The 23,097-nt window shown below is 44.1% G+C and overlaps 1 protein-coding gene across 1 annotated transcript in view; it reads left to right on the top strand.

The window, feature by feature from the left end:
• LOC146775913 (septin-7-like) overlaps positions 1–23,097 on the top strand; it is a 164,342-nt gene that overhangs the window by 73,831 nt on the left and 67,414 nt on the right. Inside the window, exon 3 of the mRNA XM_085636941.1 lies at positions 22,741–22,847. Within this exon, the coding sequence (XP_085493067.1) occupies positions 22,741–22,847 (107 nt within the window). The remainder of the gene's footprint in view (positions 1–22,740; positions 22,848–23,097) is intronic.

Raw genomic sequence — 23,097 nt, 5'->3', positions numbered from 1 at the left:
CCCCTTTGGCTCGCTCATGCTTTGTGGGAATGCCACGCTACACTGTGATTTGCCAAAAACTCCAGTGCATGACACGAAGCCCTTCCCTTTTGCAGGGATCCTGCCCTTTTAACATATTACTTCCAGTTTGCTCTTTGATTGCAAGGGTGAGGTTTGGACGCCGAGTGCATGCACTGAGCGCTCTAAAGCTGGAACGCGCCCCTCCTCCACGCGCACACGCTAATGGAATCCCGGTCAGATCAATCCTCTCTGCGTGTTAAGGGTCCGCCGGAAATGACGGCCACTGTCAGACCCCGTTGAGGAGGTTTGGGTGAAAGGTGGGGCTTGGCGGGCTGAAAGTAGCTACAGGCCCCCTTAATCTGTGGTGGTTGGAGTAGTTTTCCACTCTTGACCCGGGGGCCGTCCTACTCTGGCTCTGCAAACTGGGCCAAGGACACACACGGCCTTTGCAGCAGCCTGACTCTTATGGTAGGGGGGGGGAAGCAGTCAAAGGCTACTCGGGTAGAAAGAGCTCAGCAGTCCTCGATAAACAGGCACAATAATTACAACGTCCAGCCCAATGCTTGTCTCTTTTGCGAAAGAATGCACTTTATGCCACAAAGCAGAACTAAATACTTACACAGTGCATTTTGGGAATACAGTGTGTTACCCCTGATTACGATTTCCACCCCACGTGGGCGTTCCATGCCTCCTCTACTCAATCGAATGCTTATTTCCTCTATATCAGCAGTCTCTATCAAATCCAATTATTATGATCGGGTGCAGATAACTTTCCCCACGGGTTTAAGGTTCAGTCAGTCACTTTGATATTTACTCTTGTTGTGTTTGTGGGCGGTCGGTGTCCAGGCCTTGTGTTTGAGTTTATGCAACACAGTTCTGTGTTCCAACAGTAGGCTGGTGCCTGTGGTACCTGCGTGTTTTCATGATGAAGGGTTGGCAGTCGAGCGCAGTCCGCATCTTTAGTGTGCATAACCTCCTTACGAAACGGAAGAATGCAGCTCAGTGGGCTTTGACCTAGAGGTCCAGGGGTTTTGTTGTGCTCCAGGACAGGGTAAATAGTCATCTGTCCACTATGTGGGCACACTATGTGCACGACTCCAGGACTCAGTGCCTGGGAGGACAGGTCTCTGCCTCTGCACATACATTAGATTAGCCAGATTCACAATCAGTCTGCACTTGCGGCAAAGGAACACGATTCACCATGCACGGGCATTACCACGCCAAGCACACATGACTGTAATGGTACCAAAATGTCAGTTCAGTGGCTGCGGTGGGGCCTCTGGACATGGCTACAAATACCATTGGTTATGGCACAAGAAATAGGTTTCTGTGGAAGCCTGTTTTTGCAGCTCGTCGGTTATGAAATCCAAGGAAGCCGTCGGATCAACTCACATTTTCACATTTGATCAAAGATGCATCCTAAAAAGTAACCTCTCAGTAAAGCAATGTTGTGCTCACATCTGCGCACAACTTGAGTAGAATTGGTTCCGGAAGATCAAACACTTTTGCCGTTAGCAATGCAGCTTTACAGTGCTCTTTTGAATAAATGAACCAAAAATTCAGCAGCATGCATGCTCCTTACCTGAAGATGTCAGTGTTCTGTCTTGTTCTGTAAAAGCCTAAGCAGGGGCAGATCCATCAAACATTTGTCCTGTAAATGACGCAACACACCTAATGCAAAAATATGATAGTCTTTCAAGTTAAATTTTGGTTATATACTGAATGTGTTTCACTTTAGTACCTTAGATTAAATCATTTCATTGATATACGTCAAAAGCCCCCCCCCCCCCCCCGAACTCTGATGACGCTGCCACGAGTAAACATAGATGTCAGTTTGTCTTGGGTGGTGTACATGTCCTGCTAGTCTATCTGAAGCAACATTAAAGATCATTAATCCGGAAACAGGTGAGGTTTTCTATTGATCACACCTTGAACTGATAGAAGGTGCTCTTAGTTTTGACACTAAATCGAAATGAGGCACCGCCAAGTAAAGCAGTTTGCTTGGGATCACACTGTTTGGTCAAGTTGGGGATGCTGGCATGACATGTGGATTCTAAGTTGCACATTGAGCAGTTCAGTCGCTGGATAAATATCCCCTGTTTTCTCTCCCTTTTATCTCCAGAGGGCAGTTCTTTGGTTGTCAGCTATCCTGTGTTAAGTGCCTGGGATAATGTGTGTGTGGTGCTATTTTGGATCACCTGTCCTAGCACAAGGGCCAAGCCATGGTGTGCTACCATCCATTTTCACTTAACTATAACATCATTTTAACCTTTGCTTTTAGTGAGATATATTTATATATATATATATATATATATATATATATATATATATATATATATATATATATAGTTATTATTTTATTGTTAGTATTTATTTTTTATTTATTATCTTTCTAGTTTTTTCACTGACAATATATTATAAAAGGCAGATCTGTTAGTTTTGTGAAGAGGTGACTGCGTGAACATACCATACAAAACCAGCAAAACAAGTTTGTCATGTTGGGAATCGTCATTAAAACCAATACATTCCAATAACCTATTTGAAGATATTCATCACTAATAGCAAGTATTGTAATGTTTATCAATCAACAGTTTTAAAAAATGCGTTTCTATTAAAACATTAGACGTGTCAGTTTTTCTTTTACAGTCCTCAGGCCACGCAATGCCGCCTCAAGCCCAACCACAAGGGGTCCCTGCAGTCCCGAATCAGAACAAAAGCTCTAGCTCCGGGAATGCTTGAATACACCACAAGCTTTTCCTGGGGTCATGTTCTATCGACCCTAGGAAACATAGGGTTAATATTTGTAAAGTATTTCTGGGGGGTTGCAGCCCCTTAACATTTGAAAACCTATTGATGGTCCCCCTGCCCAGATTGGGCCATCACCATTGTAGCAAAATTATATGTAAATTAGCCCATGAAGGGCATGATGGGGAGGTCCTTTCCAGGAACAGTAAATATTAAGTGTGTATGTATGTGTATATATATATATATATTCAATTCAATAATCTTTATTCGGATAAAAAAAATCAATTCCAAAGTAGTGTCCCACCTTCGGCAGCGCGGGGGAAACACAGCAGGTACAGACCAGCAAGGTTCTCCAAAGAATCAAAAGCACAGGTTCTTGTTCTTTATTCATGTTATCACCACGATGAAACGGACGAGTGTCTGCCCCAGACGCGTTTCGATCGCCACCGCAATCTTGATCATATATAGATTATGTTTATATAATCTCCCTTCTTTTTTCCTTTCTCCCTTTTTTTCTGTTTGTATTTTTAACAGGTGTCCTGGTCCAGCCCCGGACACCCACATGTTTGGGCTTGAAGAAAGGAAGGGTAAGGTGGACTTCTGGATGTCTTTTGGTCCTTTGACCAAAAAAGTACTTTTCACTCTTTCCAGGAGTATTTATAAGCGGATAAAACAAAAAAAGAATTATCCATGATTTTAAAGGGTTATCATGTGAACAGTGCTTTCTTTGTATCTGAAAGAATTAAAGAATGCATTTTTCGCTTTAAAGCTTCTTTTCAGATCAGGTAGCAATATCGATGCACCTCAGTGTACCGCTCCTGTGCTAATGCTGCTAGAGTACTGAAAGTGGAAGTTTTGGCAGTTATATGGGCACCTTACTTCATATTCCTTTCTTTTTGTGGTATTTGCCCGATGAAAAGGTAATTTTGGTAACACGTTATCTGGTAGACAGGATCTAGCTGCCTATTCCTTACTTTGAATTCTCCCCGGCGTGACGCTTGGCCTGGAAACATTTTCAGCAGTACCTCTGCGGGCGGCGTTCGACTCTTTAGTAACGTCGTCCATCGGATGTGACATTGATGGAGTCCACATATAGCCCCCCCCCCCCCCCCCCCTTATGCATTGACATCCGTTTCTTGTTTTCTGCACTTTCAACACTGATCTGGTGAGCAGTTTTTCAGGCCATTTCTAGGCCTACTTTGACGTTTTCATAGAACGGATCAGTCTGCTTTTGAACAATCTTTCATGTCCTCTGGGTTCAAGCCTTGTGGGTCCTGTGGTCGATAAATGTCTGCCACAGATCCTCCCTCTATTTCTATGTGATGCCTGTAGGAGCACCTTGACTCTGAGAAGAGCCACTCGTGTCACCAACTTCACCCGAAGGCGCTGAAGGAACATTGAATGAAGCTCCTAGCTGCGCGGATGTTGCTGTCTTCCAAGGCTTCCCGTTAATCTCTGCCCCTCACGCTCCATGGATCACATGTGTGCCTGCTCCAGGAGTCGTTCCTGTGATTCACACTCAATCAATGTCCTGTGGTGAGTCATGAGTCAGGCAGTCGAAGTCGCTGCACCCCCCGACTTCGCTGCATAAAGCCTGCTCCCGATCTTTGGTAGAAGAGTTGGTGCACAAGTCTTCCCCGGGCCTTCCTACCTTTCCTGGAGGCGGAGCAACTCTGACCCAGATGGGAGAATATTACAATTCTTTTCATACTATCTTTGGGTCTTCACCTTCCTCTGGAGCGCCCTTGAACCGCCAAGAAGTGAGAGGAGCCGTAACGCTGGCGGGTTTACCCTGTGCCTCATTTTAACCTTCAGGCTTCATGCACATAATCCATCTTTTTTTTTTCTTATCTTTTTTTTTCAAAAATCTTTATTGAAGAACACAAGTCTGACACAGCCGTCTTTCGCCTACTCATGCACATAATCCTTATTATGGTACATTGCTTTCTTTGTGCAGATGCACTATTGCCTTGTTCCATGTTCTTCGTAGAACATCTTCTGTATGCTTCATAGACGTTCCTGGTAGGCTTATGATATTTTAGTTTCCATTATAGGGAATTTTCTATTGTAACACTGGAACCATTGTGCGTGTGCTTTTCGCCTTGCACTTATGCCCTATTAGGGTGTAGCTCTCTTCCAAACTCCCTTCGATCCATGGAGTTTTCCTTCTGCTTTATTATGGTGTTAATCAGTATTTCCTGACACGCACACACCTTTTTCTACCAGAGTTTTGGGACACATAGTATTGCGCTCTACCTGTGGTATCTAGTGTCCTGGCAGTGTGTCTTGCACTGCTTTAGCATGCTGCTGTTGATATTCCTGAGTGGATGGCTTTGCCCCTCCCTTCTTAGGTACCCGTGGTGTTTGTTTGTTTTGGGGGAAACCGGAAAATTATACTCCTCAACTGAAATACAGATATATATATATTTCCTATGGATAATAGGTCCTATGGATAATAGGTCCTAACCAGTAGGTAATATATATATATATATATAACCATGGGACAACATTTTTTCCTCCCTTTTTCTGCTGGTGCGTGTTCAGATTGTGGCTGTTTCTCGGACTCCCCCCTGCGAGTCCATTTCAAGGGCCTGCTCTCTTGTACCGGCACCCTTGTACTCTTTTGGTTGCTCAATCATTCCAGACCGATGTCCTTCTTGCTTTGGAGACCTACCTTGTCCCTGCTTGTTACCACACCGCTCTTTGAGGTCTGCCCATGGCCTCTATCTGCTGATCTCCTTATTTTTCAGTCCTCACCAAATACTCCTTGTTCTGTGGACTGGCTGTTTAACTCTTTTAGCGAGGGTCTTCGACCCTTGGTTCCTTTTTTCTCTTAGTGACTCATCAGGATTTTGGTTCCTTTTTTCGACTGTTCTTTTATTAATGGTTTTCTCTCTATTTTTTTTCCCCCCCGACACAGAACATATTTATCCTTCTAGCCCATTCAGGATTAGTTGTACCAGTCCTGCTTTGATTTCGTACTCTCTTCTTGAGAGTTCCTTCCTCTTGTTGTATCTTTACTTCCATTTGGAAGCTGTGGAGTAGTTTTTTCTACATATACGGTGGTATATTGAGGGCTTTTTGTGCTCTCGATGTGTGGTATTCTGCAGGATTTTTCTTCCAATAGATTTATACTTCCTGCACTTTTTTTCTGTTCCCTGTCTCCTGTAGAGACACTCTTTACTGGACTTCATGCTTGTGTTCCTGTATGTTCTGCAACCCTTTTGGGTTCAGCTTTTATTGTATGCTATTATTTGCAATTTTGCTTCTTAGGTACTCTGCCCTTGTTACATGATGTATCCTCTATCTTCTCCGATACCCCAGCCAGGTCCTCCTCGGTCTGACTAGCTTACTATCGGATGTTTCAGAGGCATTCCTACTCTAATATTCCTGGTGTTAGCATTGTATGATCACGAATCCAAGTCTTGAATTCTCTCTAGCGAGGTTTTTCAACCTGCCGTATTCCTTCACGATATTACCCTCTCTCTGTTGCAGCTGCACCGGTCAGTTGGCCTTGTATTCCGTGTCACTGAAGATGCTTTTCCTTCTGTGTGTGATGCTTCTCACACTCTCACTTTTCTTTTCTAGTTGCGTGGCTCATTTCAGGCTAGTACATTTGTTGCCTCTGACATTATCATGTCCTAATTGGGTCCTTGTCCATATGAATGTATCTATTTATCTCCTTTCTTCTTTTCTTACAATTACCAGTGTTCTCCTTTTTTGTCTTCGCCATATGAGTTTCTTATGAATGCTTCCAGAGGGGCTACCTCTGTCTATCTTATCTGGTAGAGACCGGATCTAGCTGCAGATACCTTACCGACCCTCCCATCGTTCTTGTACTGTGAACGGATTTATTCCTACCTACAATATCCTGCTTGATATTAGGATACTCCTTGGAGATATGTCTGTATTGACAGAGCGAGCGATAGCTCTTTATTGGCACATTGTTTCCATGGTCAGTTTCTGTAAGTGGCTCTGCGTTTTTGGCGGGGAATGTAGTTACCGAAGAAACTGACGTTATCGCGTTGTGTGGGGCTATATATGGACTCCGTCGACGTTGCATCTGATGGTCAACGTCACTATGGAGTTGTATGATGCCTTCTGTCGTGCAGAGGTACTGCTGGAAAAAACTTCCGGATCCAATCTGGCGCCTGGGGAGAATTCAAAGGTAAGGAATCTGCGGCTAGATTCGATCTCTACCAGATAAGGTGTTTCTGAAGGTAAGTAACTTGTTCGTCAGGCAAATACTACAAAAAGAGTAATATGAAATTAAGTGCCGAAATAATTGCCAAAACGCCTACTTAAACTACTCTAGCAGTATCAGCGGTGGAGTGGTACGTGGTTCATTGCAATTTTCGGTACCTGATCTGAATAGAAGTTTTAAAGCAAAACAATTATTTAATTCTTTCAGCTACAAAGAAAGCACAGTTTGCATGATGACCTTTATAAATCATGGATCATTTTTTAAAATCCTGTTATAAATACTCCTGTTAAGATTGAAAATAACTTTTTTGGTCAAAGGACCAAACACGACCAGAAGTCTAACTTTGCATCCTTTCAGGCCATTAGCCAAGCCCGTCTTTCTAGGTTCTTCCCCAGATTTGTTTAAAAATGCCACCATCTTTGCATCCAATTCTAGAGTGTATGCTATTTTATCTAAAGAAGCTCTAGTACACTCGGACTGCATTCTGTTTGGATCTCTTTAGGCATCTTGCACCTCACCCAATACCCCACATATTGTCATATGGTCCGCTGAGGAGACAAGGGGTGCTGTATCATGTGAGGATCAAACATGTTTCCTCCTGGCTGGGCAAACAGTCCCTCTTTCTTTATGTGCTTTTAAAAAAATGTAATTATTTATTTTTTACCTTTCTTTACATCCGTTTCTTCCATATCGGATTCCTCTAAATCCGAGGAGCAACTTACCTCAACATCCCCACTTGTAGATGACCTCTCGCTAGTCACTGCTTTGTGATTCACTTTTTTGACTTTTATAGTCACTCTCTCTTCCAGCTCCACATGAGTTGCCCTCTTCCTCTTAACCAGAGGGCCCTCTTTCCCATTATTCTTTTGCGTCAAATCTTTATTTTCCACAATTCCTTTTTTGTTGCCTTAAGGGCATTATTGGAAGCTGAAGCTTTAACTTTAATTTCCTCCACAGACCAAAATTCTTCCTCCTCCATGTGAGACTCCTTACTCTTAACCTTGGGTAACATCCTTTCCATACATCCTTTCCATACACTCATCTAACCTCTTACCAAGCTGTGATGATTCTAGGAATTTCACTATGTATTAATCTAATTATTCCAACCAAACTTCACAACAACCACACTACCCAAAACACACCTTCTCAAAACAATCTTTCAAGTAATGACCTCAAGCGATGCCTCTGACTGGAAAAAAACAACTTTTTCCTAACGTTAAATACGGCTGTCCTGAATGTAATATGCTATAATTGAAATTGCCTAATTAAAAATGTCCGCCGGCGTCCTAGACGCTACTACCGCAAACCAAAGGTGCCAAATTATAAATGCCCTTAGCCGCCTGCCTTTTTTACTAAGTGTGCTGAGGTAAAAAAACTTTCTCCTTTTGTCTAATTTGCGTGCATATCTTCATTTGTCTTAATTTGCCCTGAGTAGGAGCTGAACGGGAGGCCCCCCCACTATGGCGCAGTAACTTTGCACGAACGGCTCACGTGGCTAGAGTCATGCGCTGCCGACAAGCAAGAAGTCTGCAAACGCTGGACTCCTCTGATGCCTTGCTTTCAGCAGATGCTTGTGCTGTCTGCCATTAGCTCCGCTGCTCCCCTCTGCTTATTTTGAATAACATTAATTCATATATACCACCAGCACAAAAATAATAAATTATGGAATATGCAATATTTTGTTAAAAACGATCTAAGCGACTTCTATGGCTCACATTAACCCTCAATGCTAATGCTGCGCTTATCTGCAATCTAATCCAAATTAAAAGGAATGTTTTCAAAAGTTCTTCCAACATAGCTTAAACTAACACTATTTGATGAAAAAAAGAAAAGAACTGAAACCTACCAACTACATCCAATATGTCAAAATATAAACCGTTATTGCGTTCATTTTTAGAAAAATACCAATGTATAACCTTTTTCCTGGTGAATAAAATCCATCTTTACATATTCTTAACCATAATTCACTTTAACATGTCCACTCATTAAATTGAAAGAAATTAAGTTTCCCTTAACATACTTGTGAGTTCATACAAATAACTTATTTGATGTGGGAGCAGCAACCAAGAAAAAAGATGGCTAACGGGGGGGACGGGACACATTTATACTCTTTTAAATGTTCTAAAACTTGTGTGTGTGTGTTAGTGTTATATGCATAATATTGGCCTCCTTGCCATGGGTTAGTAATCTTTTTCCCGTCTCTAACTCCTTCGCATTGTAAGTGTTGAAATGCCTGATGCGGCGCATAAACTTCATACACAGCTTCAAACCATTTAGACCAGTGGACATCACACATGCTATCCAGGACAGTATGTGGGCTGGCAAGGATTGCATAAGTCTCATTGTGTGCAAAAACAAGTGTTCTCTTTAATGGGTTGGACTATGCTGCTACTGCTTGAAGGAGTAGGGGTGAGGGGAACACCGTCACAAGAACTACTTCACTTTTTCCGGCAACTGGCATCAATCCCGCTATGTGCTGCTGTTCACAGCATACCTGGATGTTTCCTTGAATGTCTACAGAACTGATGCAAAGCCAACATTCAGTTTCTCAAGAGACTTCCAGTGTCGGAGACCACCTGTTAAGTGGGATGTTGTCCTGGCCAAGGTTCCAAACATGGCAGAAGCTACCGTTCCTGGTGGAAAGAACAGCTTTCCAGTTTTTGGCTCTGCTTCCTAACCGCAGTGTATATATGTATGAATAGTTTTCCGTAGGATGAATTTCCTTGGTTGGAAGGAGTTTTACATGTATTGTATTAACGTTTAAACTAGGCACTATTCAAGGCCAAGGCTCTGGGGAGATGGGCTGGTATATAGGATGTACCAACATCTACTGCATTTCCGGCACAAAGTTTTCACCGAAATACTTTAATAAGTTTTCTTGTGCTGCAGCCATACCCCATTCCTTGTACATCATGATCCTAGAGTTGATAGGCAGCCTAACAAATGTTTTCTTCCATGGTACCCAGCCCTCTTAAAGTAGATGGGTGCCGGGAGGGTTGCAAACCATTGGTCACATCGCTAATTGATGCCTCAGAGTACTAAACTTTCTATGTTTTCTCCAGGGACCTACAAAAAGGAGGTCACTAAATATGTTCAAAGTTAATCATTACCGGACTGTGTTGTAGAAACAAAAGAGCAGAGAGCATGCAAGGACTCGTTTACTTATTAAATATGCCTTCTAGCATTTTATCAATAGGATGTTTTCCAAAAGAGATAGAGGAAAGTATGTTTTTTGTCTTCCGAAACATTGAGGACTAGGGTGACAAATAGTTCAGTTAAGTGTAGAGTAGCCTTTCTCGAACCTCCACTTGCAGCACTGACCATCCTGGTTAAACAGTGAATTTGACTTGCTGCGTAAAGCTGTTGGAGTAAGCCCTTACAACAGGGTAAGTCCAGTACTTCAGCCGGGGCAGAAACATGGGCATCTTCTGCGACAGCTGACCGCCCTCTTAAAAAGTTGGCTTACCGCATTGCACCGGCCGTATATTGTGCCTGCGGTTAGCTAATTGCACAGAGTGCATTGAGCAATTAGTGTCTGCCTCTAGACTGGATCATACCGTGCCATCTGTATAGTACTCAAATTGTCTAACTTTGCTATGTTTTGGATGTATTTTGTAGCCTGAGAAGTCACTGATGCCAAAGGGCTGCTGGACGTTTCTTCTTCCGCTCTAACCCTGTCTAGTGCTCCTGAGCCAGGCTTTTATTTAGGTCTCAGATTCCTGACTCAGATGCGATCTGTCAACCACATTTCTGCTTCCAGGCTGAAGGTTGTCCCACAGACTTTAAGCAGAGGGAGACTGCCTGATGAGGCCCTCCTGCTTGTAGAAGGTGTACCAGACTATCCACATAGCAGTCTCTGCTTTCGGCTGGGGAGGTTGACCGTTGCAGCCTGGTTTTAGTGATTTTAAAGGCACTACCAAATATGCCTTTATTGCTTATTAATCGCAATATGATTAATCCTAGTTGATTCCTTTCTTATGCACTGAATCTGTTTTTCAGACCGCATTGTGATATGAAATGCTAATAAAGGCTAAGAAGTTGAAGTTTATGAAAGTTCTAAGAAAATACTTTTATTGTATTATCGTAAACCGATTCCATTCTGAACAATTAAGTTGTATCCATATAAAATCAACACTGTACTTAAATTAAATTGATGCACGGCGGGCTGCAATTATCAGCCAGTCCAGTTGAAAGCAGAGACCGGTCTGTGGACTGACTGCTTTAAAGAACAAAAAAACTAAGATGAGGGCAAGGTGGATTAGTTGGGTGCTATTTTAAGAAGCCACCAAATTGTGCATGGGAGAGCAAAGTGTGGAAGGAGCATTGATGTTGTGACCTCGTTCTAAGGGGATTAAGAAGTGGTTTTTGATTAGATTTAGTAGGCGAGTCTGCAATTGAGTAAGTGACCAACGTGAAAAGCATCCTGTCCAAAAGGGTTGGTTAGAGCTGTGGGACTACACCAGCTACTCAAGAGACCATCACTCGAGGTAGCGCCTTGCAGTATGGATGTCTACCTTGGGGAACGCATGGTTGGCAGAGTGTTGTCATTGTTGTGATCCTGTTTGGGAAGCATTTTGGTATACTGCATGAGTGAGCAGAGAGGTGCTGTTGTCTTGAATTGCAGTGCCTAGTAGTGTGCCCTCCTGGAATCTAAAGAAATTGCAGTTAATAATAATTATAATTTGACTGGGGAAATTGCACCTGTGCTTTCTTGCAGCATTTTATTTTGATACTTAAGTGCATATGTTGTAAGGGTGTTACCAGCCTTTAAGCTTGGTTTGCCAGAATTGCACTAATTCCTTCTTAGTAACTCTATTTAGTAACTTCATCAGTTGTAATTAAATAAAATCCCTCATGAGCCCTGGCACACTGTCCGGCTTTCGAATCCTGGTCCTCTGCTCTCCCACAGGTACTCCGCCGTAGATCTCCATCCCCTGGACCCCAGGTGAAACAACCACTGCTGCCTCGCTCCACAGCTGGACCTTTCACCGGGAGCCCATGCCGGTTCACCTCCACCCCAGCGCCAACCACCATCATTGCAGCCATGCCAGCCCCGGCAGTTAAGACCTTCCCGGAATTACTCCCCTGCCTCCTGATCAATGCCAGATCCCTCTGCAAACATGACGCCGAAGTCCGGGGACACCATCTCCACCCCTGACGTGACCATCACCAAGACTTGGCTCACCCTACATCCGCCATGGACATAGCCACTACAACACCCGTCTGCTACAAGATGAAACGCCTCAACCTCACCAGCAGACACTGGGGCGGCATCCCCATTGTACACAAAGAATCAATCACCTGCTCCATCACCATTGACGAGACTGCGCCGATCATGGAGAACTTGAATTCAGTTCCGCACAGAGGACCAAACCACCATCAAAGGTATCCTCTCCTATACAACCCCTAGGACCACCAACCGGCCTCAGCGATGCCATTGTGGAATTCATCACAACGCTTGCTATCAAATCTGAACACGTTGTATTCCTGGGAGACCTCAACTTCCACCTGGACGACGCCACCGACACGAACACCACCGACCTCCTGGAACGATTGGACCTCATCTGCCTCAAGCAGCAAGTCACAGACCCCACGCACAAAGCAGGAACCTGGTACAGCCACACAACAGAACTCACCTGGTCAAACCACTCCCATCATACACTTCACCATTGCCAGACCTTCCCGCACCACCCCCAACCGCCTCTGCGCCCCCTGCCGCAGCTGGACCAATGGACCGACACCCTCCGCTTCACCCAGCCCACCATAGCCACTGACCTGATCCAGGCAGTAGAGAACTTCAATGCCTGGATCACTAGCTCTGCCAACTGAGTTGGTCCCACTAAACCACCCGGAATGCACAGATCCACCAAACAAGACCGTTGGTATACCCAGGAACATAGTACGGCGAAACGCTGATGCAAACAACTGGAAAGAAAATGGCGGACCAGCTAGAACAACACTGACTGAGTCACCTTCTAGTCGGCCCTCCACAACTATCACTACCAGCTCAAAGCCATGAAAAAGGAGGCCGTGACCGACCGGATTGAGACAAGCACCAACCACGCCATTGTCAGAGTTCACCTGCGAGTCAGGCACCTAAAACTCGATTCCTTCCTCACAGGAACTGTGGGACGCCCTCGCTGCCCACTTGCTCAACAAGATGGCAACCATCTGCAGACACTTTGATCCCCAACCCACTGACCTCACCCTCCCATCAACCACTGCAGCCGACCACTGGCCCACCACATTGGAACAGCTCAGCACGCTGAATACAAACACTGTAATAAACTAATCTATTCGGGAACACCCACAGACCCATGCACCCACCGACTTTTCAACCTTGGAAGAGGTGAGATCAGCCGCCAGCTCACCAACATCCTTAATACTTACTTCGCCACATCCACCTTTCCTGACACCTGGTAACACGCAGAGATCAGAACATTCTGCAAGAAACCCTCTGCAGACCCCAGCGAGCTCCAGAACTACCCTAACATCTCATTGCTTCTGTTTCCCTCCAAAACACTGGTAAAGGCCATCAACCATTAACTCACCCAACACCCGGAGAGAAACAACCTGCTGGACCCTTCCCAATCAAGATTCAGAGCCAATCACCGCACCGAGACAACAGACCACATGCGCACCCTATTTAACAGGAGAATCAGCCGTCCTTATCCTACTTTGTCTGCAGCCTTTGACACTTGTCTCCCACCACACACTCATCGATCGACTGCACCAGGTCGGAATCACAAACTGGCTCAAATGTATGGCTTCCTTTCTCTCTGGACGCACCCTGAGCATCCATCTTCCTCCCTTCACCTCTCAACCCAAGCATACGGTCTGCAGCGTCCCTCAAGGTTCATTCCTCAGTCCAACCCTCTTCAACATTTACATGATGCCACTTGCGGACATTGTTTGAACCCACAACATCAACCTAGTCTTCTACGCTGATGACACCCAGCCCTTCTCGCTGTCAGTGGACCCACCACGACGAAAACCAACTTTCATTACTGTATGAAGAGCGTCTCCACCTGTATGAAGAACATCTGCCTTGAAGCTCAACCCGGACAAAGTTGAAGTACTGATCTTCGGCAGACATTCCTCCCTCTGGAACATCTCCTGATGGTCATCGGAACTCGGACCCATTCCCAATCCGAAAGACCACACCCGTAACCTCGGCTTCATCCTGGACAACTAACTCTCCCTGTACCGTTAGATCAATGCGGTCTCCTCAACCTGCTTCCACACTCCGTGTGCTCCGCAAAGTCTTAAAGTGCCACCCCGTCAGAACCAGGAAAACTGTGATGCACGCCCTCATCACCAGCTAGCTTGACCACTGCACTGCACTCCATGCAGGCACCACCACCGAACTCATGAGGAGACTCCAGATGATCCAGAATGCAGCAGCCAGACTGATCCTCCACCTGCTAAATAGGACCCACATCACCCAGCACCTGGAATACCTCCACTGGCTCCCCATCCAGAAAAGATGCCAATTCAAGCTCCTGGCCCATGCTTACAAAGCCTTCCACGACCAAGGACTCGCCTACATGAGCCACTGCCTAAATTTTCACCAACTTCCCAGGAGCCTTGTGCTCACCTCACACTCACACAGGTACCGAACGTCTGCTGCTGCTCCACCAGACGATGCTCCTCCCTCCTTGCTGCCAAGTCCTCGAACACCCTTCCCCCTCCAACTCCACCCCTCAGTCTCGCTAACCCACTTTAGGTCGGGACTGAAGACCTGGCTCTTACACTGACTCCGCAGCACGGCACCTGGACAGCCTCGCGGGTGATAAGCAGCACTTTAAGTAACGTATGATTGATTGAAACTGAGTTTCCCAGTGACCAGGTGTGCCATATAGAAATTGTATAATTTAAAAAAAATTAAACTTTATTCTTACTACGGTGAAGCAAAAAACTCTTTCAGTTCTCATCTGTGGCTCCCGCTCTCATATAGACAGCCTATTGACTTTGCCAATGCTTGTTAAACTTTTGTCCACTAAAAGTGCCCATAATTTAAAAAAGCCATCTAAGTTCTGAGCTGCCCCCTAGTTCTGTGCATCCCTTTACTCGCTTACGAGTTACGTTTAGTTATGTGTTTTTTTTTTTTTAAATTGTTTATGTAGGGGTGTATGTTTTCCTGCCAGCATTTGTATAGTGCATGTATTCCCTTCCAATGGCACTGTAGCATTTATGTATTCTTTTTACCCTTTTTGTAAGGTTTTGGGATTTGCATCAACGGGAGTCAGTCTGTCTGTCTGTCATTGTGTTCAGTTGTTAAAGAATGTTTTGTTTAGAAGTAGATGCTTCCTGCAAGCTGTTTGTGTTCACCTGGTCTTCCGGAGTGCTTGAATTCTTTCAGCAGCAAAGTTCCCATATTGATTCAGCTACTTAGCTTGAGTGATTCTTAATTTCTCAATGCCACATTTGTGCAGATGTCAGCTGCCCGAGGGCGATATTGGTTTGTTGCACCATCCAACTGTTTGAAGCCTGGCAGTCAAACACGTATGCTTACCCAAGAATTGACACACAGCCTGTACAAGATTGGCTAGTTGAAGATATTTTTCCGAAGGTAGTCGTAGTAAGGGGAAATTTACAGGTGGAAATAACCCTCCGGAATACATCCCAATCCATTGTTATCAGTGGCTGAGATTAATTAAAGCCTTCCATCCATCACATATTTGCGAGACTTTTTTACAGCCCATCCATAGCTTACCGTTTGTTAGCTGCAGTGTTGCTCTGATGTGATTTGCTCCCGTTTGTTTTGACATGTGACTGTCATAACCTTCCTCTTCTGGTTGACCCTCCCCTGGAGCATTGACTAGAATTGTTCCCATCCACTGCTCCCGTTTTTTTTTAGCTAATTGTTTTGCGTTCAAGCACCCTATGAGTGCTTGTCTTTTTAGTCCGCCTCCCAAATTCCCAAACCTGTAACTTCTATTGCCTCCCATCCGCCTTACTCCCATGTTGCTTCTTTTCCCTCCCATTCCCCTACCCTGTACTCCATGCCACTGAACTCTGCAGTGCACCACTCTGCTGTGCACCTCAGCACTCTACGCGACTGCACTTTGCATCACTTTCCGCCGCTTCTCTTCCTAAATTGTAGCAGGTTGTTTTGAATTCTAAGATGCAGAGGCATACAGTTCCATAGCTTTGGGGCCAAGTATTGAAAACTTCTGCCCCCCCATTTCAACGTCTTTACTCTTGGGACCACAAGCAAATATGCTGAAGCGGAACGGAGACATCTCTGTGGAGTGTACCGCTTACAGTATTGACCAATCTGCGCGGGTCCCGTTCCATGCAGACTCTTGTGTAATATACACATAGACTTAAACTGGATCCGATATGGGCAACCAGTGTAGTTGTTCTTGAGTAATTAGACTAATGGAACTAAATTTGGGTAGTTCTAATAATAACCGGGCCGCCACGTTCTGCAGGGTCTGAAGTTTATGAATCATACTTTTTTTTGCTCCAATGTAGAGTGAATTACAGTAGTCCATTTTTGACAGGATCAATGCCGTAACAACCATTTTCCTCAGAGACATAGGAATAAAAGGAAGAATTTTCCTAAGAATTTTAAGTGTATAAAAACAAGAAGAGGTAATGCTGTTGACCTGGTCAGATAAGGAAAGATGGTCATCGATCAGGACTCCAAGATTTTTTTTACCTTCTTTACGGGCTGGGGGCATGGCCCTGCTGTCGCGGGCCACCAATTGAGTTCCAAAGTGAAATGTCCCTTCCGAATATGACCACTTCCGTCTTCCCGGTGTTCAATTTTAAACAATTGTTCTGCATCAAGCAAATAATCTGGCTCATGCAGAGTTTAAAACGTTCTGCCAGAGTCTCTGGATTGGCGGTTAATGAGACACCAATTTGCGTGTCATCCGCGTAACAAATGGCCTTGAAACCAAAAGAGTGAATAAGTTTAGCCAGTGGGGTAACATATATATATTAAATAGGGTAGGCGTAAGTGCTGATTCTTGAGGCACCCCACATGGCATAACAAAATGGGAAGATTTGTGCTCATCTAACATAACAGCTTGTTGCCTGTTAATCAAATAGGAACAAAGAGTATCTGCAGCTTTATCAGTAATCCCTATATCCGTCAACTGCTGGAGAAGTGTGCGGTGGTCCACCGTATCAAACACGGCGGATAAATCAAGCTTTACCAGTATGGCCTTTCCACCCTGGTCGAGATGCATACGTAAACTTTTAGTGGCTGCAATTAATGCAGATTCAGTACTATGCTGTGGCCTAAAACCATGTTGTGCTGCATCCAGTTTGTCATTGGATTCTATAAAGGACCGCAGTTCCTCATCTAGTACCTTTTCAAGTACTTTAGACGGAAATTGTAAACAGGTAATAGGACGATAGTTAGCGACTTCCAAGGGATCAAGAGTTGGTTTTTTAAAAATAGGTTTTATCAAGAAGTTTTTCCAATCCACTGGAAAATGTCCTGAGTTAAGAATGTTATTCAGTAGGGGTGTCAGATGTTTGGCTATGGTATGGGCAACCATATGAAGGACCGTAACTGGACATGGATCCAAAGGAGAACCTGATTTGATTGCCAGAATAGTTTTTTCAACTCTATCCTGTGTAAGGGGACAAAACTCTTTTAAAGAAACTTGTATACTAGGTTCATCCATCTTAAAAACATCTTGTCTAGCATTCGTGGCAGTAGAAAATTCTTCGTAGACTTTGATCACTTTATCATGAAAAAATGTGGCAAGTTTATCACAAAACAGTTTTGTTGTGCTGACTGACTTTACATTACCAAAGGTGGCTAATTTATTGACTGTCTTAAATAATTCTCGGGGAGTATTTTTAGAGGCCATAATTTTCTCAGCAAAATACTTAGATTTTGCCTCATTTATGGCTTCTTTATATACTGCGAACGCCTCTCTATAGTGTGTTTTTCCGGACTCTGAGTATTCCTTTCTCCAGAGTCGTTCTTTAGCTCTACAGATTTTCGTTAAGTTAGTTATACCAAAGATCTGATGTCTGTCTATTATGTATTCGTGTACAAGTTTCCGGGGCTAGCCTTGAAACCGCCTGTTCAATCCAGCGGTAATAAAGCGCTGCTGCTTGGTCAGGATGAGTGTCAAAATCAGAGTCCATTAAAGGGCTCTGTAACTGCAATGCAGCTTCAAGATCAAGACTACCTATTTGTTTCCAGGGGCATACAGCCTCTGTTCTGTTTAAACCCAAGGTTCTATTTTGGAGTCCGTTAGTAAGAACTTCAAAAAAGACGGCACTGTGATCGATCCAAGGCAAAGGTAGTGTTTTAACAAACTTTGTCTGATGATGATTAGTGAAAATACCATCCAAGGTATGATTGGCCGTATGTGTATGGCTGGTGACAATTTGCTTCAGACCTAAACTAAGAAATCGATCCAGCAACTCCCTAGTATCGGCGTTATCTGCGGATTCTAAATGAAAATTGAAATCACCCAACACCGAGAAATTAGAATATCAGAGAAAGTTGCTTTAATGTGTGAGCGATGGGCAATAGCCACCCCTTTGACCTATCCTATCAATTCTAAATAGGTCGTACCCCGAAGGCATGGCCACATTTAGGTCCGGTTCAGAGGCACTGTGAGTCCAGGTCTCAGTGAGAAACAGTATATCCGGCATACGTGAATTAAGAAAGTCAGCAAGTTCATACCTATGCTTGGGAAGAGATCTAGTGTTCAGTAGGACAGCCGTTAAGGCACGATTTTTACCGAAACGTATGTCAGACTGAATGTGATCAGTGTTGTTTGGAGGGTGGAAAACATGAGGACCATTTCTTAAAACAAAACACGCAGGACAACGAACGTCCTGTGAAACATTGTTAAGGTGAATAGGACGACATTTGATTCCCTCACCTTTGTGCTGAAAAATCAACAGAGCTGATTTTTCATATTTGATTATATGATTTTGGCCAGGGGGAATGGCGCAAGGCGCAGAACGGCCGTGGACGGGCGCAGACGGGCTTGCCTCTGGCGAGGTCACGAGAGCATGCCCTTTATGGAGTGGCGTGGATGGAGGCACTCAGCTGCTAGAGTGCTAACCTCACAAAATGGCGGCCCGCCCAAAGACTGCGGGACCGTCACAAGGACAAAGAGAATCCGTCCAGGCAAAGGCTCTAAGAAACGAGCCCCAGGTAAAGCACAAAATTTAGCAGTTCATTTACGGCTTTCCACACAGTGTAAATGCAGTATTAAAAATAAATATCCGAAATAAACAAAGTATTATACATAAAGGATTAAGACTTTTTCATTTTTCAATGAATTAAAACTGGCGAATAAACAGAGCACCCCCCCCCCCCCCTCAAGCTGTTCGATTCCCAAATTACTCTTCACCACTTTACGTCACTCTGCACCACTGTACACTGTGTGCCGCTCTGTGCCTTGCTACACTACACTCTGCGCCGCGCCGCAGTCTACTCTGCGCCACTCCACGTGCCGCAGTCTACTCTGCGCCACTCCACACCACTTTAGCGCCTCAGTCTAACCTGTGCCATTTCGCTCATCTTTGCGCTTCTGCATCCCACCCCACCCCACTCCACTCTGCTGTACAATATGGCTAAAAGCCATTGGCAAAGCCAATAGCTCTCGTATAGGCGAAACCTATTGGTCTTGTCAATCCTTGTTATACTTTTGTCCTCCTGAAAGTGCCCTGAAATGTTTTAGAAGCCATCTTTGAATCCCGACTTTCACACTAGTTCTGTGCATCCTTCGACTCTCGTATGATCCACATTTAGTTTTGTTTTATTTGCTTCTGTAGGGGTGCATGTTATGCTGCTAGCATTTGTGTAGTGCATATCTTCCCTTCCGGTGGCCCTGTAGCACTTTTGAAGTCATTTTGCTCTTTTCATAAGGTTTTTGGATTTTCATAACCGGAGTCGAGCTGTCTGTGTTTATTGAAGAATGGTTTGTTCAGAAGCAGATGCTGCTTTCAGGCAGTTTGTGTTCACCTGCTTTTGCGTTTCGTTTGCATTCGTTCAGCAACTAAGTACCCATATTGATACAGCTCCTTAGCTTGGGTGATTACTAGTTTCTCTGTGGCACAATTCTTTTCCCATGTTCAGCTGCTGCATCTGTGCTCGTCGCCCTCTCCCTGTGATGCAGAAGAGTGCTTTTTAACACCATTAACATTGATTATACATCCACATAGCTTTTTGGTGTCTATCCGTTGCCTGAGGCCAACAAGGGTTCGCTGCACTAACCAACAGTTTGAAGGCTGACAGTTAAACACTTACGCTTACCAAGAATTGACAGCTGACCTGTACAAGCCTGGCTAGTTGGAGATATTTTTCGAATGTAGCCATAGTGGGTAAAAATGTGAAATTTCCATGTGAAATAACAATGGATTGGGATACATCCTGAAGTGATTACCAGTGGTTGAGATTAATTCAAGCATTGCATCCGTCACATTTTTTTGTGTGCGTAAATTAGTGTGTCCCTAAAAGGGATGGGATGGGTTTTCCGAGACGTGGGTCCTATGCACACTGTTACTGGAACTAAGTTCTACCAGGCTGATGAGCCCTAACTAGGGGAAACTGGTCCTAGGTGCTAGTGTTCCAGTTCAGGGTGGACCTTCCCAGGCATTTCGGACTGGACCGTTTCTATTGGAGCAAAGTCAAGACTGATTTGCATATGGGTGGGTCCAGACTGAGGTGGCATGGTGTGCAAAATAGAGATGCACTAGGATGTGGCCCGAGTAATTACCAGTGGCTGAGATTAATTAGAGCATTCCATCCAACTCCTTTTTTGTAACACAAAGTGTTGCTCTAAAAAGAAAAAAATTGGCATTACTTCTTTCAGAAAGTCTATTCGTTATGTGAACTTATGCCTTCCACCCTGCTAAAAGTTAAGTGCCTAACAGCAGTCCGATAGTTGTCCTGCCCCTCAAAAAGCTACACCCCACCAAATAATAAAATGTCTGGTGTCTGTGTCATGCGCGCTCAAAATAGAGTAAATGCGTTTTCTGCCAGAATTGTCATTCTTTCATGCAGTCATGGGCAAGGTCTGTTGCTCATTGATATGGGTGTAACACGGTGCTATGAATTCTCCAGTGCAATAGGGAGTTTTTCTCTGGAACTGTTTACGGCATATTCTCAAGACCTTTTCAGATCTAGCATCAGCCAAGACCTTTTGATTTTATGAAAATAGTTTAAATAATAGACGTACACAGGCTTTCAGCCAGTCTTCTTCATTCATTGGTCTGCTGTTGTTTCATTCACATTTTTCTTCCACCTCCTCCAGCAGGGGGCAATATTGGGCTTGCTCCACTTCAGCCTGTGACGAACTTGACTGTGAGTGATGTCAATCTGCTTTTTTCACAAGAGCACATCCACACACAAATTAATTTCCTTCAGTACCAGAGACTATTATTTATATATCTGCATTTAGTAACCTAAAAAAACGTTTTGCTTTTGGAAATGTGTGTGTGTGTGGGGGGGTGACAAAACTGCCATTAATAAAGCCAAAAAGCTTACAACCAACATCAGACGTATTGGCTTTGCCAGTGCTTTCTGCAGGCATTGTTTGCCACCCTTTGGGCTTGTCTGACGAACTGTGCACATTTTTACACTCCGTGATAGACCTATTTACCTAAAAATGAACATTTTGTCTGGGCCAATGAAAGATCTAATCTGAAGTCACCTGGACAGCCTTCTCTAGTACAGCACCCAGAATCTTAGGGTTTATTGTGTTAACTGAGGTGTCTAAAGGGGGGCTTCTCAGAGATGTTCAAGATTCAGTTTCCCTTTTCTCTCTCCTTATCCGCTAGTGATCAATCATCTCGTGTGAATTAGCATTCCTATAATGCATGATGCACCACTAGGCCAATGGGTATATAATATGAAGGTTGTTGAGTTGATTTGTGTGTAGCGACATCTTTCTACAAGGTGTGAATTTATCTGCGCATCAACACGTGCCTAGCGACTAATATATATATCTATATATATATATATATCTATATATATATATCAGGCAAGAGGTACAATGTACCCCTTTTGTGACTGTCAAAGGTCTGGTCATGGGTACGCCGCCCATTCTACGAGGAAGGCTTAAGAATCATTACTTTTTTTTTTTTTTTTTAACATACTTTATTGAGGACCTTGACATCACATCCAATGTAAAGATAATTACAGGTCATTTGTTTTTTATACAGTTTCAACAATAAGATTGCATGAATCCACCGTCCAGTGTTCACATATCATGACCGAAAACTAATTTCATGTACTATCGAATAATATCTATGATTTTTGATAATCGTGAAGTAATGTCACCTAAATATCATGAACTTGAAGCACATAGATAGTTCCAGTTAACCAAACAATCCTATCTATGCCCCCACCCTCCCTATCCCGCCAAACCCGTACTCCTGGTCTGAAGATGCTAATTTTACTAATGGCCTAAGGGAGCTAGTGGGTTATCGCTAGGGGACCTACATTACCCGTGTAGTGTTGTAGGTAGCTCAGGGTGTGGGAGAATCGAGGCAGGCGATCACAGAGCAACATCGTGAGTCATGGTGTAGGGATACACAGTGGGGGTATTAAATCAAGTAGTTCAAAGTCGTGTAACATAATATCCCATGCCATGGAGATGGGATGTTTCCGTAACCCTTGCTCTTCCTCCCTCCGAAGGGCTGTGCTTTCAGCCTTCCCCCATTGTATTGTGTCGTCTTGCCAGCTGGATAATGTCGGGCACCTGGGGGAAAGAATCATTACTGTTGATGCTGTTTCAATGCTTGGGAGAGTAAGACTTGGCTTCTCATAATGTTTTGTCCCATTTTCCTTACAGGCGAGTCCGGTCTAGGGAAATCTACTCTCATTAACTCCCTTTTCCTAACGGACCTCTATTCGAAGGAGTATCCAGGACCCTCACACCGCATTAAAAAGACGGTCCAGGTAAGAATCATTCAAGGCGTCTAAAACCAGTTGTTGTTACTGTGACACTTAATTAGCAGTCTCCTCCTTTCTGGTTAGCTTTGCTTAGGACACCTTAACATGTGTTAGAGAAAAAAACTGCGAAATCCAATTAAAACTCCAGTCTTAAATTGTAGTTATGCTTGCATATTGAAACGGAAAAGCCATATTCCCAAATTATGGTTGACCACAGGCCAGAACTCTTACAGCAGTCGTGCAGCTTCTTAGACCC

The sequence above is a fragment of the Triturus cristatus genome, chromosome 12, assembly GCF_964204655.1.
Source record: "Triturus cristatus chromosome 12, aTriCri1.1, whole genome shotgun sequence".
In the NCBI taxonomy this organism is placed as follows: Eukaryota; Metazoa; Chordata; class Amphibia; order Caudata; family Salamandridae; genus Triturus; species Triturus cristatus.
Note: the sequence above shows the minus strand (reverse complement) of the source record. Positions and strands in the feature narration are given on the sequence as shown.